Source organism: Cervus elaphus, chromosome 3 (assembly GCF_910594005.1).
Source record: "Cervus elaphus chromosome 3, mCerEla1.1, whole genome shotgun sequence".
Taxonomy (NCBI): Eukaryota; Metazoa; Chordata; class Mammalia; order Artiodactyla; family Cervidae; genus Cervus; species Cervus elaphus.
In genome coordinates, this window is record NC_057817.1 from 31393374 (window position 1) to 31412298 (window position 18925).

General features: G+C 39.5%; 1 protein-coding gene and 1 pseudogene across 1 annotated transcript; both read left to right on the plus strand.

Annotated features, from left to right (window-relative positions):
- The first annotated feature begins 1380 nt into the window (after window positions 1–1380).
- On the plus strand, window positions 1381–2337 carry LOC122678698 (annotated as a pseudogene).
- Window positions 2338–15261: 12924 nt separating this feature from the next.
- LOC122678715 (olfactory receptor 8S1-like) lies at window positions 15262–16173 on the plus strand. Its single transcript, XM_043879076.1, has one exon. The coding sequence runs from the start codon at window positions 15262–15264 to the stop codon at window positions 16171–16173; it is 912 nt and encodes a 303-aa protein (XP_043735011.1).
- The last annotated feature ends 2752 nt before the right edge of the window (window positions 16174–18925 follow it).

Below are 18925 nucleotides of genomic sequence, written 5' to 3' on the forward strand. Positions count from 1 at the left end.
TTCCCATGTAGCTCAGCTGGTAAAGAATCTGCCTGCAATGTGAGAGACCTGGGTTCGATCCCTGGGTTGGGAAGATCCCCTGGAGGAAGGCATGGCATTCTTGCTTGGAGAGTCCCCATAGACAGAGGAGCCTGGCGGGCTATAGTCCATGGGGTCGCAAAGAGTTGGACTCGACTGAACGACTAAGCACAGCACAAGGATGTCTTTTGAATATGTCTCCTCTCATTTGCCCTCATTGCTGCAGCCTCTGTTAACCCCTTATCATCTCTGACCAGGGCTGGTGCAATGCTCTCCCAATTCTCCTTCAACAGATTTTCTTATGAATTACAACCTCACTTCCTTCAAATTTTTGTTCAAGTGACACTGTCTCAGTCCTTCCCTGACTATCTTAAATTGCAAACCTCACTGCCCTCCTCTATCCCATTAACAATCTCTCTTTCCCTGATCTATTATTTTAAATGGCACATAGCATCTTCTAACACATTATACTTATTTATTATTACACCTATTATTTCTTATCTGTTTTTCCTGACTGGAAGGTAAACTCTGATATGTTTAATGGTGCACCCTAGGAGTCTAGAAGCATGCCTGGCACATAGAAGTTACTCAGTACGTGTGTATTGAATGGATGAGTTAATTGCCCTGACTATATGCTCTATTGCTTATCTTCCACATGTCCATTGGGTGAATATTTCTAAACTACCAATCTTATCACATGACCCACATGCTTGGTATTACATGCCTCCTTACATCACCCTGTACCCACCCAAACCAAGCTGATGAAGTTCCTCAGAGATGTACTATTAGCATATGTTTCCTTGTATTTGATTACATCATTTCCTCTGCCTGGAATGCCACCTTCCATTTTGTCCCCATAGTGGAGTAAATTTCAGTCAGGATTAAGTATTTTTACCTCTTCTTTGAAGGTTTACCATGTTATCTAGAGATGACTGATTCACATTTGTACCACCACTGTATCCTGTGCATTATGTTATTATAGCCTTTATTTTGCTTCTCTACGTGTCTGTCTGCCCCTGTTAAATTATATTTCTTTAAGGGCAGCAATCATGCCATGTGCAACTTTCTATCCTTGGGATCTGGTACAGTGCCCAGTACTTGGATGCTTATTAAATATTTCCTGAGTAAATGAGTATTAAAGATTAAAGAAGCAATTATGGGGGATAGACTTTGGAAGGCTGCATGCCGCCAGAATTGAAGTAGTGATGGGGGTGCCGAGTGTGACAAAGAGGGAAACTCCTTGGCTTCATAGTTTTTATTTATACCTTTAAGCTGTTAAGTTACATTTTTCACAGGAGAGGGAGTCCTATTCACCTGGAATGACTCAACTGCATTATATTTCTTTTTAGGGCATCTCTAATCATGAAAAATCTCACCATCATTACTGAGTTTGTCCTCATGGGATTTTCCAGAAATCCCCACATCCTGAACATGCTTTTTGCATTATTCCTGGTGATATACCTCCTGACCCTGATGGGGAACCTGGTGATGATCCTGGTGATCAGAACTGATTCTCATCTTAAGACACCCATGTATTTCTTCCTAGGTCACCTGTCATTTCTGGATCTCTCCCTTTCTTCAATAACCACGCCCAAGATGCTGGAGAACTTGTTAACTCAAAAGAAAACTATCTCTGTGTGGGGCTGCATGGCCCAGAGTTTCTTTCTCATACTCTCTGGGAGCACAGAGGCCTGCCTGCTCTCTGCCATGGCCTATGACCGCTATGCTGCCATCTGCCACCCTCTGCTATACAGTGTGATTGTGAACAGGCCTCTGTGTGTTGGGATAGTGACTGCAGCTTGGGCAGTGGGGTTCCTAAACTTGCTGCCAAACAGTCTTTTCACTTACAACTTACATTTCTGTGGCCCCAATGTCATCCCTCACTTCTGCTGTGAGCTGCCTTCACTCTTCCCTCTGTCCTGCACTGATCCTACTGCCAATGAGGCCCTTCTTGCTGGGTCATGTGCGTTGTTAGGATTTGTGACATTTCCCCTGATTCTTTTCTCTTATTCTAGAGTAATCTCTGCCATCATAAGCATCCCTTCTTCTGGGGGTCAAGGCAAAGCCTTCTCTACATGTTCCTCCCACCTCACTGTGGTGCTTTTGTTCTATGGGACAGCCTTATTTAGGTACATGACCCGTCTCTCGGGCTCCCTGTTGGAGCAAGTGGTCTCTATTCAGTACAGTGTGATCACATCCTTGTTAAACCCCCTCATCTACAGCCTCAAGAACCAGGAGGTGAAGATAGCCCTGCATAGAGTGTTGAAGCAATAAATGTGCCCCTCTGTATGTGGGGGATTCATGTTACCTTTGGTCTGAAGACAATGAAAAAGCATAGTCAGGGGCTTTAGAGCATTAATGGCTAACTTGGTCACTTTAGAAATTTGCCATTTGATGAATATAACCTCTTGGGTGTGGGTAATAGAGTTCTAAATGTGTGATTGCTTATTTTATTGTATTTGATAGGAAAATAAAGTGAAGCCTGAGAAATAAGTACTGTGATGGAATAGTGTAGACAGAATCCAAATCTGTTTGCCTTGTTTTCAAAGTGTTAATAGTATGGTGTTCTAAGCATTAAAAAAGGAAAAAAAAAAAAAGATGGGAGTGTGAAAGGCATTTCAGTGTGAGAGAAAACTAGCTACTGATTGAAGATTGTACTGAATGAGGGTTGCTTCATCCACCTTACCTGGGGGAACCAAAAAAAACTGATGTGCCTGGTTTGAGTTACTAACTTTCAAGCTGCCAGAAAGCAAAAACACAAATTAGGACAGGAATCTGCCCTAATCCAAAGGGAAAGTAACTGTTTCAGGTGTGCTGGTGGTAACATTTTGAGTATCTGGAATGGGATCTGGCTGTCTGGCAACTAGACTAGAGATCTCCTTGGACATAACCTAGTGAATGTCTATGCTGTCTCAAAACAATGTTTTCATTCAACCCTGAGAACATCAAGTCAGTTAATTCACTTGGTGTCTGACAGCCCCAATCAGCCAAACCCTCCTGAACTCACTGTCCATTGTTTCTTTGACACATATTCAGTCAAATAAATTAATTTATTGTCACAAAAGATTCATGGGTGAGGAGACAGCTCACAACCCAGTAAATGGACTGGCTTAAGTGACTCCTTAAATGAAATACTGAACATGCATCATTGTATGTACTCTCATAAGCATTAAGCAAAAGTAAGATTTTTCTTTCCTTTGGCACTTTCTTAATTTCTTAAAATTCAAAAAATATTGTTGGTTTGTTTTTTAATTTTTACCATGAACTTTTAATCTTAAATATATAATAAATTCTACAAAATTAGTAGGGGAGTGTGTAGTGAGTAAATAAGAAAAAATACTTTTAAAGATGTAAATATTTTAAAATCATAGTTTCAGGAAAAATTAATTTTGATGTATACTTCTAAAATATAATGGTTATATATCCATAGTAATTACCTTTTGGGTCAGTTCTACGAAATGATGTCATCAGATTTTGTCAAGAAAAAGGGGTTTTTGTACAGAGTGTAGCCAGTTCTGCACCTCATGTAGAACATACAGTTCTCCCTTAAGTGATCTAATTTCAAGATAGTTAGGAGGTAGAATTAACATGACTTAGTGACTCTTCAAATAAAGGAAGAGTTAATAATATCATTGTGCCCCGCCCCTTATATATTCTTAAGAGTACCTCTCCAAAATGAACCTATTTAGATATAGGTTATGGGTATAATGAGAAGGGTATCCTTCCCCAGACCAAACCCAAGTAAAAGATATGCAGTCACTTAAATGGACATCAACAGTATAGCACCTGATCTTGCAACCACTCCCTTCCTCCTCTGCATCTTTGAGAGATGGGTTCAAGGACTGACTAATCTATCAATCTCCCCTCCCTTAGGAGACTGAAGCAGTCATTGGCACAAGCTTCCAGGTGTGCTTGCTTCTTTATTTTCAATTCCTACTACAGACTCTCATGCAGTAAAATCTCTGGTAGACTGCCCTACCAGCCTCCCATATATACATTATGAATTGTGTTAGTTAAAAAAAGTTTTATACTCAAACTGTCTTCCCTTATCTTGTCACTCTCCTATCCTTTTGCTATAAGTATGATCTTGATTTATATTACCAATTTGCTTGTATAAATATTTATACTAATTTATAGTCCAGCCAGCAATTTATTAGAGGGTTCAGCAATGTATATCTGCCAGGCTTGACAATCATTTTTAAAACATTTTAATATTTACCAATTTTATAGGTATAAGATGCTAATTCTTTCTTGTATTTGCATTTATTTTTCATCACAAATAATACTCAACATTTCTCAAACATTAACCATCAGTATTTCCTCTTTTATTATTAGCATGCCATTTTGCTAGTTTCTTATTGCATTCACAGTATTATTTTTATTTGAATGATGTGTTTAAATAAGAAGGATGTTAATTTTTGCAATAACTCATTTCAAACCCTTTCAAAGTGTATTGTTTTACTGTTACGTTTTTATTTTTAATTGTGTTATGTAGTCAAATAACTTTCCTTTTGTGTAATATTCTCTGCTTTTAAGGTCAAGAAGTCCCTTACCATCAGTGTTCTGAATTTTTCTTCTAGTTTTCTTGTGTGCTTTTTTACATTTCATTTAAGTCATGTAGAATTTCTCTTGTCCCTTCCAAGCAAGCATATTATAAGAGTCTGACCCTCGTTTGGCTCAGGGAGGTAGGGCCAGATACAAAAATAAATGAGGAACAAAGAAGAGACAGCCAAGTAAACCAATGTCAAGAGTCAAATAACCTATTTGTATGATTTGTCAATAGCAAGTTTGCAACTAGAGTTAGGAAGAGGTTGTGTAAATAAGATCTGAAACATAACCTCTGAATTATTCTCCTGATTTATGTAAGAATAGGGAGGAAATTGTGAAGGATATTCTCATTTACTCCTACATCTTAAATTACCACCTATAATATTAAGATTCCCCCAAACTATAATCTGATTCACAACTTTACATCTGACAAACAGACTCATCTGCCCAATACCAATAGCTAATTCTACCTAAATTTTCCCAACATATCTTCTCAATTCTATTTGCTCTCTTGTTGTTGCTCAGTCGCTCAGTCATGTCCCACTCTTTGCAACCCCATGGACTGCAGCACGCCAGCCTTCCCTGTCCTTCACCATCTCCTGGAGCTTGCTCAAACGTATGTCCATCAAGTCAGTGATGCCATCCAACCATCTCATCCTCTGTCATCCCCTTCTCCTCCTGCCTTCAATCTTTCCCAGCATCAGGGTCATTTCTAATTAGTCAGATCTTCACATCAGGTGGCCAAAGTATTGGAGCTTTAGCTTCAGCATTGGTCCTTCCAATGAATATTCAGGACTATTTCCCTTTAGGATTAACTGGTTTGATCTCCTTGCAGTCTAAGGGACTCTCAAGAGTCTTCTCCAACACCATAGTTCCGAAGTATCAATTCTTTGGCACTCAGCTTTCTTTTTTTTTTGGCACTCAGCTTTCTTTATAGTCCAACTCTCGCATCCAAACATGACTGCTGGAAAAATCATAGCTTTGACTAGACGAACCTTTATTGACAAAGCAATGTCTCTGCTTTTGAATATGCTATCTAGGTTGGTCATAGCTTTTCTTCCAAGGAGCAAGTGTCTTTTAATTTCATAGCTGCAGTCACCACCTGCAGTGATTTTGGAGCCCAGGACAATAAAGTCTCCTTAATATGAGTAAAGTTCTTTTAAGTGTATGTATATGAATATATATATGAATTAAAAATATATGTTTTATGTATTTCTCTCTAAAGCTGATATCATACTTACTGAGATAACACTAAGAACACTTCCCTGAATCAGGAAAAGGAGCTCTTTATAGCCACTATTATGAAAATGCATATAATATTAAATATTCAGGGAATTCTCCTGGAGGTATTAAGAGAATGCAATTTGACAAGAAAGAAATTAAGAATAAAAACTTGAAAGAAGAGGATAATTTTACGGTTTTGCAAAGGATGTGATTATTTACCTGGAAAATCTGGGAGATTTATACAGGAAACGGTTAAGAGAATGATAAAAGAATTTGCAAAGTAACTATATATAAAATTAATAAACAGAAATCATATCCTTCCTTATCTCTAAACAACTAATTAGAAAACATAATGGAAGAAATTAACATCACAGTAGGAACAAAAAAAGATAAAACACCCAGGAATAAATTTAAAGTGTTCAAAAACTATTGGAAGAAAAATTTAAGATTCTATCAAGGGACTCAAAGAAGATTAAAACAAATGAACAAGCATATCATATTATTGAGTGGTAGAACTCAATATAGTGAAGATCTAATAACTCTCTTAAAAGCTTATGGGTGGGACATGGTGTCAATAAAAATAGAAACAAGCTTCTTTTATAATTAGATTGTTTCTAGAATTCAAAGGAAAAGTTAAAAAAAAAACAAGAATAGAAAGCTCTAAGTGTAATAAAGGGAAAAGTCCTACAGAATATAAAAATGAAAGGATCCAATAATTCCAATTGTGTAGCACTAGTGAATGAATATATTGAATAGACAGCCCATAAACATACCCAAAGATATACAGGCAATTTAGAATATTGGAAAGATGCTAATTCAAGTCAATAGGTTAAGGATGGATTATTCATTATATGGTATAGAATAACTGGTAGCTTTCTGTTAAAAATGAACCTGGATTCCTGTCATACACCAAATAAATTCCACATGAATTAAAGACAAATAATGAAACTATAAAAATATGGAAGAATTGTAATTAAAAAAAATTTAATTGAAGTGTAGTTGACTTGCAGTGTTGTTAGCTTCTGATGTATATACAGAATATATACATCATGTTATATATATAAGTGTTAATTGCTCAATTATATCCAATTCTTTGTAACCCTATGGATTGTAGCCCACCAGGTTCCTCTGTCCCTGGAATTCTCCAGGCAGGAATACTGGAGTAGCTTGCCATTCCCTTCTCCATAGGATCTTCCTGACCCAGGGATCAAACCTGGGTCTCCCACATTGAAGGCAGATCCTTTACTGTCTGAGCCACCAGGGACAAGAATATATGTCCATGTGTGTGTCAAGGCTGTGGTCTTCCTGGTGGTCATGAATGGCTGTGAGAGCTGGACCTTAAAGAAGGCAGAACACCAAAGGATTGATGCCTTTGAACTGTGGTGCTGGAGAAGACTCCTGTAAGTCCCTCGGACAGCAAGGAAATCAAAACAGTCAATCTTAAGGGAAATCAATCCTGAATACTCATTGGAAGGATTGCTGCTAAAGCTGAAGCTTCAGTATTTTGGTCATCTGATGCAAACAGCCGACTCATTGGAAAAGTCCCTGATGCTGGAAAAGATTGAGGGCAGAAGGAGAAGAGGGCATCAGAGGATGAGATAGCTGGATGGCATCACTGATGCAACGAACATGAACTTAGGCAAACTCCAGGAGATGGTGAGGGACAGGGAGGCCTGATGTGCTGTAGTCCATGGGGTCACAAAGAGTCGGACATGACTGGGTGACTGAACAAAAACAACAAATATATATATATATACATATATATATATATGTGTATATATATATATATATATATATGGGTGTGTGTGTGTGTGTGTATGTATGTTTTTTCATATTTTTCCATTAGGTTTTATTACAGGATCCTGAATAGTTCCCTGTACTATACCATAGCACTTTGTTGTTTATCCATCCTATATACTGAGTCTGCAAGTACAAAACCCCCAATCAAGTTGTCCCCCATGTCCCCTTCACCTTGGCAACCACAGGTTTGTTTTGTGTGTCTGTGAGTCTGTTTCTGTTTTCTAGATAAATTAATTTATGTCATACTTTAGATTCTACATAGAAGTGATATTATATAGTCTTTGTCTTTCTCTTACTGACTTATTAATACTTCACTCAGTATGATACATCCATGGCATTATTTTTGTGGCGGAGTAATATTCCATTTTATGTATGTGTGTGTGTATATATATATATATATATATATATATATATATATATATATAATACACACCATATCTTCTTTATCCATTTATCTGTCAACGAACATTTAGAGACTTAATCTTACAAATATCCTCACAAGCATGCAAAGAAAATTAAATTATAAGTATAACCATGAAAACATTTCTCTATACAGACAGGGAACTCTGTTTTTTCGTTAATGTCTTCCCAAGCACCTAGAAGCACTTTGGCCATAATAGATGCTCAATGGATATTTAGAGAATGAATGAACGGATGTTGACTATTGCCATCTGTAAAGTACATGTTAAATGAATTGTATTTTCATATGACGATGACTAGACAGCCATTTGAAATTGAGGCAGCTCTGGGGAATTCCTTGACAGTCCAGTGGTTATGATTCTGTGCTTTCACTGACGGGGCATGGGTTCAGTCACTGGTCAGGGAACTAAGATCTCATAAACTGCATGGCCAAAAAGAAAAAGAAGGAAAAATGAGGCAGCTCTGTATATACCAATATTGAGTGATCTTCAAAATAAATAATAAATAATTTAAAAAAATAAGTTGCAAAATGGGGTGTAGACTCTTTTTTATGAAAATCTTACATATATACATGTGGCTATACTCATAGACTATCTCTGAAAGTTCATTTAAGTAAAATGGTCAATAGTCCTTGCATCTAAGAAAGGGATAAGTAAGTAGTTGGGGACTAGGAATTGGAGAAAACTTACTCTTTATACTATGGACATGTATTAAAATACATTTTTAAATATGGGAAAGCTAAAAATATTTACAAACATGTAAAAACTCAGGGAATGTATTACCCATGATTTCTTACTCAAAGAATTTACTGAAGAATATTTCCACAAGAAATAAAGTGATACCAGAGGGAAGGACTGGAACCTAAGAAAAAAATGGTAATGAGAGTAACACATTTATGATTAAATTATTAATCATCAAAATAGCTATCTCCAGTGTTTTAGAGTATATTAAATTGTAGGAAACTATAACAAAGCAGATAAGCTAGATTATTAGGTGAACACTTAAAATATGATAGGATGATTTTCCCCTTGTTCAGGAGCAGGATCCTCTGTCTCTCTTTGCAGTAGTCATTTTAGTGGTGTGTATGTTCTCAGACTCAATATCTGGAACACCCAATGGTTCTATAAAGACTCAGTGTAAGTTTTGTTGAGTTACTAAGTGTGGCATACAGTAAAGGTAAGAGAATTTTTTTCTTTAAAGTGCCAGATAGCAAAGGTTTTAGGTTGTGTAGGTCGTATGTACAGTCTCTGTTATAACTACTCAATGCTGCCATGTATGAAAGCATCCACAGACTGTAAGTAGGTTAGCATAGCTGTGTTCTAATAAAACTTTGTTTTCTTAAAAACAGGCAGGTAAGCTACACTTGGCCTGCAAACCATAATTTATCAACCCCTTGCTTATGTAAGATCTTTCTTAAATCTGCTCTAAACTCCAATTGCTGTCACTCCCCTTCATGTCCTTGCACTTTTACTCAATAGTGCTAAATTTAATATAGCCATAATTTTGTGAAAAGGTGGTATCTTGTTGTTCTGTTGCTAAGTCGCATACAACTCTTTGCAACCCCATGGGCTGCAGCACACCTGCCCTTCACTATCTCCTGGAGCTTGCTCAAACTCATGTCCATTAAGTTGGTGATGCCATCCAACTATGTTATCCTCTGTCGTCGTCTTCTCCTCCTGCTTTCAATCTTTCCCAGCATCAGGGTCTTTTCCAATGGTGGCCAAAATATGGAGCTTCAGCTTCAGCATCAGTTCTTCCAATGAATATTCAGGATTGATTTCCTTTAGGATTAATGGGTTTGATCTTCTTGCTGTCCAACGGACTCTCAAGAGTCTTCTCCAGCACCACAATTCGAAAGCATCAATTCTTCGGTGCTCAGCCTTCCTTATGGTCCAACTCTCACATCCATACATGTCTACGGGAAAAACTATAGCTTTGACTAACTATATAGACCTTTGTTGGCAAAGTGTTGTCTCTGCTTTTTAACACACTATCTAGGTTTGTTAAAGCTTTTCTTCCAAGGAGCAAGCATCTTTTAATTTCATGGCTGCAGTCACTGTCTTCAGTGATTCTGGAGCCCGAGAAAATAAAACTGCCAGTGTTTCCAAAAAAAATGGAAAGGGTGGTATATGTATTAATATGTAAGTAAATACTAATGCTATATGTAATGCTGCTAAGCCTGATCTTTGGTCAATGTGAATTGATTATTTATAACTTTATATTACTTATATAAAATATAAATACTTCTAATCATCTATTTACAGTTATTGTCCTACAACCTATGCAGAAGTAAAGTCTATCACTAAGAGAAACCACCAGTCCTCCTGATCTGGTCCTGTTGAGGAAGAATCCCAGACTCCTTCCAAAGATATACTTATATAAGGACTATTTTCCTGGTGGCTCAAGAATAATAATAACTCCCTCTTTTCAACTTTTTCTTAGCTATGTAGAGTCCAGAGTCCAATCATGCAGAATATGAGGGCTGGAGTGGGAGTTTCTTACATCACAGCATCAGGAGGAAAATTAATACTGGCTTTAGAAGTCACTAGAAACAGAAAGGGAAAGGAATGGTGGGTGCAGAAGCCAGCATGTCGTGGGATAAAAGGTAAGAAAAGCTTGGGAGGTAGTATAGTTAAGTCAGACTTTCAGAAGTGGCTGTAAGACAACTAAAGTGAGGCAATGTAGAATCAGTAGCTGCAGTGAAACATGGGGTCAGTTAGATATTTTTAAATATGGGAACTATTTTAATATATTTACATTCTTGGTACAAATGAGTAAAAGAAAGAAACTGATGATTAAAAACAGGTAATTAGCATACCTGAAGGAGAAGGACCCAGAGGCTCAGAAGGAGATTGGAGTTGAAGTCCAAGTACAGGTGTTAGTCTTGGATTAAAAGCATTACCTCTACCATTAAATCTAAAGAAGGGACAAAGAGATACATTTCTAAGTGGGGACTCGAGAAAATTAAAGAGTTCCTGCCTTTTGGCTCTGATTTCTCTCATAGGGCCATGTGATAAATGCGTGCAGAAAAAATATAGCATACCTCAAGTGCATAGATTTTGGAGTAACTCCAAAGGGAAAGGGAACATTAGACTTTATAGAAAGAGTATGAGGGTGACGCATGTGTGCACACACACATGAACATTAATGCCTCACTGTGCACACATTTATATGTCTGAGGTTGAGAAACCCTAGATTGAGCTTTATTTGTCAGATTTTGCATTGTTCCTGTGCTATTGCTGGAAATTCTTCTGCACCCCCACTTCCAAATCAGGCACCAAGTGACTCTGACTACTGCAGCCTTCCCCATGAGCAGTGAGCAGTCCCAGACTCCCTGGGCTCCTTACTCATGCTCCTCTCCCAGAGCTACAGCTTGGCAAAGAGATCAAAGAGATGGCCAAAGGGAAGAGCACTGGAAGATTATAAGACTCCTACAGACTAGCCAGGAGCTCTTCTCTTTACTAAGGTAGGTGACCTCAGGAAGACTGACAAGAATTAATAACTCTTAGCAAGGCCCAGAAAGTCCCAGTGCAGAGAATGCTGGCCCTTTAGGCTTTAGCTAGAACTGACCATAGGAGTTAGATGCTAGAAACTGTCAGGAAATAAAACTGACTTTTCCCAAGGTTTAGCTGGAGACCTAATTCTGCGGGCCCAGCTGTGGGGGCAGGAGGCAATCTGCCTCAAAGAACCCCAAACAGGAGCCAGATTTAGAACAGTCCAACTCAGTAAAAGAGGTAAAGAAGGAAACTTTCATCAGTTTGAACAACTCAGAAGAATCCTACTCTAACCCAAATTCCTCACAGCAATGAAAAAGACATAGAAATAGTCATAAGGAAAATATCATGGCCAGAGAAATAAGTATACGAAGTTTTTTTCCTGGGATGTTGATTTACGGTGCACTTCTGTCCATCTGGATCCCTCTGTCTCTTCCCTTCATGTCCCTTGACCCTGACAAAAAAGCAGGTCATCTTTTGACATGGGGGAGCTGGCAGGAGGCATCCTGATGGAGGACTGGAGGATCATTTCTTCAAATGTGCACCATGGCAGAAGTACTGGATGTAGAAGGAGACCTTCCCATTCCCTCTTGTATAACTTTCACTAAGAGTTCTAAGGTCTTCTGGTTTCGAGGCTAGCAAGAGATCATGAAGCTGTATTGAATCGTATTGTGTAAATCTGCAGGGAAGACAGACCGGTAGTGCAGTCTCTTAGAAAGTGTCAGGGGTGGAACTGTCCCCTAATTAACACTTTTGCTGTGATTGTCAGAACTGGGAACGAAAACAGTTTTCTTCATCTGAAATGCCAATGCCAGGGTCTACAAATATTCCCAAAGGATACTGGGGAATCTTCATGTGCTTAGGGCTGGAAAGGCATAGCCTGCACCTTCTTATTTTCTTCCTTTCTGTCTTTTAGGTAGTCATTTTCTTTCTATCAAAGTCCCTTTTCCTCCTTGGAACAGTTAGTTTCTCCATTGTTCTTTACCCCAGAATTCCTCCCAGTGATCCTGGTCAGCTCACTCTTTTCCTTCCCACCAAGCTGTCTGAACCTCCCACAGGAAAGTGTGGTAGCCAGGAAGATGACTCTCATCTAGGAGATCTCATGATTGGTGGGGCTTCTTTATCTCCGAACTTAATAAATCAATCTTCTTAAAATTAAGTGAAATGTTTTAGGAGCAAGTACATAGTTTGGGTGCATAATCAAAGGAGAAAGGGAAGGAAGTCTATTGTTGACTGAGGGATTTGACTGGGGCGTTTGTAGAGAAAAGGAAGCTGGAGGTTTGAGGAAGATAATGGTAAAAAGAGTCTTGAAAACCGGTTCTAATCATACCAAAGAGAAATTTCTTCGTTTTGCAGCTATTATTGATATGTTCCTTTGTTGCCACATAGTCTTTATGATTTTAATTTTATTGTCTACATTATTTAGTTGGTATTTAGACATTTCAGAATATGAAAATATTGTAACATTTCCATTTTTATTGAACATATAACAATACAGTGTGCATCATTATAAATGTCACATTTCAGCCTTTTGAGTTATAGTTTTAGCATAAATCCAAGGACTTACAAGACTCTAACTCAAAGTGTGCAATTTGCAATGTGTTCAGCAATGTGTTCAGCAATGGGCTTCCCTTGTGGCTCAGCTGGTAAAGAATTTGCCTGCAATGTGGGAGAAGTGGGTTCAATTCCTGGGTTGGGAAGATCCCCTGGAGAAGGGAAAGGCTACCCACTCCAGTATTCTGGCCTGGAGAATTCCATGGACTGTATAGTCCATGGGGTCACAAAGAGTCAGACACAACTGAGAAACTTTCACTTTCACTTTCTTCAGCAATGTATAGATATCAGTGTCACCAGAGTCTTCCTAGGACTATTTGTACACTTTTTTGAAAAAATCGTAAAATTAGATTCATGTTTTTATTGTACTTAAAAAAAAATTAAGTTGAATGTTTTCACAAATGTTTCTTTTCTCTTGGATTTCCTCTAACATAACTTTTTGGTTTATGTCATCAGAACCAAGCTTTATAAGAGCCAGCCTTAAATGGACTGAGGAGAAAGAAAGGCTGCGGGTGTTAAAGGCTACTTCTGAAAAGACTGCTGGGGAGGTAGCTATAACATTCCGGTTCAGGTCCCAGTGATAACTGGAACAACAACTGAACAACAGGGCTCCAGTGAAACATGTGAACACTGTTAACAAAGTCCTGGTCTAGACATTTTTGCCTCAGTAAAAGGCAATAACAATAGCAGCAAAGTGAAAGGAAAGAAATTAACTACTAAAGAAGTATCCGATTATCAGGCTGTGACTAAAACCAAGGTTGACTAAGTTGATGTCAACCATGTTCCATTTTGTTGATGTGAAAATTTACCTTCAGAAGGGTTAAGTATCGTGCTCAAGTTCACATACATAGCTTTCATTTTTCAGGTCTAGCTTTTGTTTTTAATTTTAGGGAAAGTGCTATGTTTAAGATACAGATACTTTAAGTGACTCAAAATATATGTTGTCCATCTGCTGAGTGTGCTGTGGTAGAAAGAGCACTGGATTGAGAGCAGGGTATTCAGTTTAATTCCTGACTCTTCTGCTGATGAGCTATGTGACATGGAAGAAGTCACCTCACCTCTGTGAGCCTCTGTCTTCCCCACTCTTGAGACGCTGAGAGCCTAATCTCACTGGCCTGAGAATGGAACAATCTTTCTTCAGGCACAAACACTTCCCACAGATACTTTTCCAGCTTTGCTAGTATGTCTTTGGAGATATAGGGTACTCTTGAATTCCTCCTGGAATGTTTGGAAAGCCTCTTGCAACCTCTAGTAGCATCATACAAGTCCCTTTTCAAGTAGCATTGTTCAAATCCCTTTTCTACATCTTCATCTAATACCCAGAATGGCTATAATAAGATGGTGAGTTCTGTAGTTCTTGGCTTTAAGATGGACATCTAAATATAAGAAGATTTGCAACTAAATGTCTATTCTCTGAAACAATTTCATTTGAAGTAGCCTGTTTATTCTCATAAGTATAGTCTTAATAGTTAAATTATGTAATCTGATTTAGCACACAAAGATGTGTGTTATATTCACTCACAGAATTAATGAGATCTGTTGGGGAGAGTCAAGGAGGAGAAACCCTTAAAGTCACTGTAATAATTTCTTAGGGCTGTTGTAACAAACTATTGGAAACCAGGTGGCTTAAAACAATAGAATTTATTGTCTCCCAGTTCTAGGGACTCTAAGACTGACATCAAGGTGTCAGCAGGGCCACGGCCATCCGAAAACTTGTAGGGAAGAATCCTTCCTCGTCTCTTCCTAGATTCTGGTTATGGCTGTCAACCCTTGGCTTCCTTGACTTGCAGGCGCCTCCCTCCTCTCTGCTCTGTGTCACATGCTGTCCCCACGTTGAGTGTATTCTTTATAAGGCTCTCTCATCTCTAATAAGAACATCAGTCAGATTAGATTAAGAGCCTGCCCTATTCCAGTGTTATCTCATCTTAATTGATTGCACCTTCAGTGACCCTATTTCCAAATAAGATTACACTGTGGGGTACAAGGGATTAAGACTTCAACATATTTTCTGGAGTTAGACACAATTCAACTCATAAAGGTCACAATTGGAATTACTCAACTTCTTTTCCTTTTCTATTGTTAAGCTGAAAGAAGTATTTCCTGAGAAGTTTTAGGGTGGGGGGATGATATTCTGGTCACTAGAAATTACTCAGATTCTGTAATACAGTTGATTTCTTTCTAGGAATGACATTTACAAACAACCATGAACAACTTTACTTTCTTCACTGAGTTCACCCTCCTCGGGCTGTCTGCTGACCCCCACATCCAGGCTCTGCTCTTTGTGCTGTTCCTGGGGATTTACCTCCTGACATTAGTGGGGAACACGGCGATGATCTTGATCATCAAGGCCGATTCTCGGCTCCACACACCCATGTACTTCTTCCTCGGACACCTATCTTTCCTGGATCTCAGTTTCTCCTCAGTCACTGTGCCCAAAATGCTACAGAACTTCTTGTCGCGGAAGAAAAGCATCTCAGTGTGGGGCTGCATCACCCAGAGTTTCTTTTTTCTCCTTTATGGGTGTGCTGAAGCCAGTCTTCTCTCTGCCATGGCCTACGACCGCTGTGCTGCTGTCTGCCACCCTCTGCTGTACACTGTGGTCATGAACAGGCCTCTCTGCGCTGCAATGGTGTGTGCAGCATGGCTGGTGGGGCTTCTGAACTCACTATTGAATCATCTTTTCATCCACACGTTACATTTCTGTGGGTCTAACACTGTCTCCCATTTCTTCTGTGAACTACCGTCACTCTTCTCCCTGTCCTGTACTGATCCCACTGCGAACGAGTTCCTTCTATCAGGGTCCAGTGCATTTCTGGGACTTCTGACACTTCCCCTGATCCTGTTCTCTTACTCCAGAATCATTTCTGCCGTTCTGAACATCCATTCCTCTGAGGGCCAAGGCAAGGCCTTCTCTACCTGCTCTTCCCACCTCACTGTGGTGCTCCTGTTCTATGGGACGGCTCTATTCAGGTACATCAGCCCCGCCTCAGGCTCAATGTTGGAGCGAGTGGTCTCCATTCAGTACAGTGTCATCACATCCTTGCTGAACCCTCTCATCTACAGCCTCAAGAACCAGGAGGTGAAGGGCGCTCTGCAAAGGATGCTGAGGAAGTGAATGTGATCCCCAGAGGAAGGATTCTCTGTGTGGTTTTAGTCAGAGAGTGGGGAGGAGGGATATTTGGAAACACCTGGAGAGTAAAAAAAGATATTGGAGGTCAATATAAATATCTTAAAAAAGTTATATAGTGATTCTCAAAGTGTCATCCACATACCAGCAGCATCAGAATGTGCATCATCTGCAAGCTTCCTAGAAAGTCTCAGACCCAACCCTGATCTACTGAATCAGAAACTGTAGAGGTGGAGCTCAACAGTCTGTTTCTTAATTATGACCATGATGCATGCTTGAATTTGAGAAACAGTGTTTAGCCTAATGAATGTTTGAGAAAACTCTCTTTGGAAAAAGGTGGGATACTGACATCAAGGTGAAGAATCCCACTTAAATGAAAAAGTTGGTCAAGCAGTCAAGAAGAGAACATTTGACTAACTGATCTTATGATCTGTTTCCCTCTACAAAACTGTAAAAATGAAAATTCCCTACATTATTTTAGCGTGTTGTAAGGAGGAGAAGAGCTCGACTGTCCACAAAGGCAGATGCAGCCTGCTCCTTCCACCTCCACTGGGGAGCTGCCATTATAACAGATTCTTCAGTACAGCATGAGGCCAATGGACAGATGCTCCAGAGCAGCAACTAGCAAGCACTTCCTTTACCTCACCTGAGAGCAGCTGAGGGCATTCAGTAGCCAGTTCGCCTGATTAGAGGTCATGAGCTTGTCCCAGAGAGCAAGGGCAGCCTGAGGTTATGGTGGAAGCAGTATTCCACCTGAGATAGCCCTTCGTGTGTCAGCACTTTCACTGAGAAACTCTGCTTCCTGACCTGGTTTTCTGGGCTATGCTATCAGCATCTCTGAGCATTGAGTTCTTTTTGCTTCTGTACTTTTGGCCACAAGACTACTTTTGTCTCATTCTTCCTGAAGGACTAGTGACCTCTCTCAGTTTTTAACTATGGCATCTAGTCCCATCACTTCATGGGAAATAGATGGGGGAAACAGTGGAAATAGTGTCAGACTTTATTTTTGGGGGCTCCAAAATCACTGCAGATGGTGTTTGCAGCCATGAAATTAAAAGATGCTTACTCCTTGGAAGGAAAGTTATGACCAACCTGGATAGCATATTTAAAAGCAGAGACATTACTTTGCCAACAAAGGTCCGTCTAGTCGAAGCTATGGTTTTTCCAGTGGTCATGTATGGATGTGAGAGTTGGATGGTGAAGAAAGCTGAGTGCCAAAGAATTGATGCTTTTGTTTTTTTTTTAAACTTTTAAACAATTGTATCATTTATTTTTTTCTTCTCTTTTTTCATTTATTTTTATTAATTGGAGGCTAATTACTTTACAATATTATAGTGGTTTTTGCCATACCCTGACATGAATCAGCCATGGATTTACATGTGTTCTCCATCCCTATCCCCCCTCCCGCCTTCCTCCCCATCCCATCCCTCTGGGTGTTCCAAGTGCACCAGCCCTGAGCACTTGTCACATGCATCCAACCTGGGCTGGCGATCTGTTTCACACTTGATAATATACATGTTTCAATGCTATTCTCTCAGATCATCCCACCCTTGCCTTCTCCCACAGAGTCCAAAAGTCTGTTCTGTACATCTGTGTCTCTTTTTCTGTTTTGCATATAGGGTTATCGTTACCATCTTTTTAAAATCCATATATATGTGTTAGTATACTGTATTGGTCTCTATCTTTCTAGCTTACTTCACTCCGTATAATGGGCTCCAAATTGATGCTTTTGAACTGTGGTGTTGGAGAAGACTCTTGAGAGTCCCTTGGACTGCAAGAAGATCCAACCAGTCCATCCTAAAGGAGATCAGTCCTGGGTGTTCATTGGAAGGACTGATGCTGAAGCTGAAACTCCAATACTTTGGCCACCTCATGCGAAGAGTTGACTCATTGGAAAAGACCCTAATGCTGGGAAGGATTGGGGGCAGGAGAAGGGGACGACAGAGGATGAGATGGCTGGATGGCATCACCGACTCAATGGACATGGGTTTGGGTAGACTCCGGGAGTTGGTGATGGACAGGGAGGCCTGGCATGCTGCGGTTCATGGGGTCACAAAGAGTCGGACACGACTGAGCGACTGAACTGAACTGAACTGATACCATATATCATAGTTACAGAATTGTATATCGTGTATAAAAAGAAAATAAGCCAACTGTGTGCTCTGCTTAAGAAATATAGCATTTTTAGAACCTTGGACACTCCACTTGTAGCCCCCATCAATGGAACTTCTCCCCTCCCCAGATGTAACTTCTATTCTGAATTGTACAATACTCATTCTCTTGCTTTTATTTATAGCTTATCACTTACTTGTTACCCCTAAATAAGATTGCTGAGTTCTGCCTCAGCAGTTTTTGAACTTTATGTGAGGGGGGGCTTCCGTAGTCGCTCAGACTATAAAGAATGTGCCTGCATAGCAGGAGATTTGATCCCTGGGTTCAATCCCTGAGTCAGGAAGAGCCCCTGAAGAAGGGAATGGCAACCCACTCCAGTATTCTTGCCTGGGGAATTCCATGAACAGAGGAACCTGGTGGGCTACAGTTCATGGGTTTACAAAGAGTCGGACATGACTGAGCAACTTTCACTTTTAATGATTTGCTTCTTTCACCTAACAGTATTTATTCTTGTGTTTATAGGTATGTCTTTGTAAATACTTTGATTATTTTTTAAGAGTTTAATCAATGGTAATTATAGTAATTATTGGTACATTCAGGCTGATTTCTCTTTTTCCAACATCTTTTG

Bases quoted from the DNA above. Each gene is read 5' to 3' on its own strand.
- LOC122678715 (XM_043879076.1), top strand. From the start codon at position 15,262: ATGAACAACTTTACTTTCTTCACTGAGTTCACCCTCCTCGGGCTGTCT.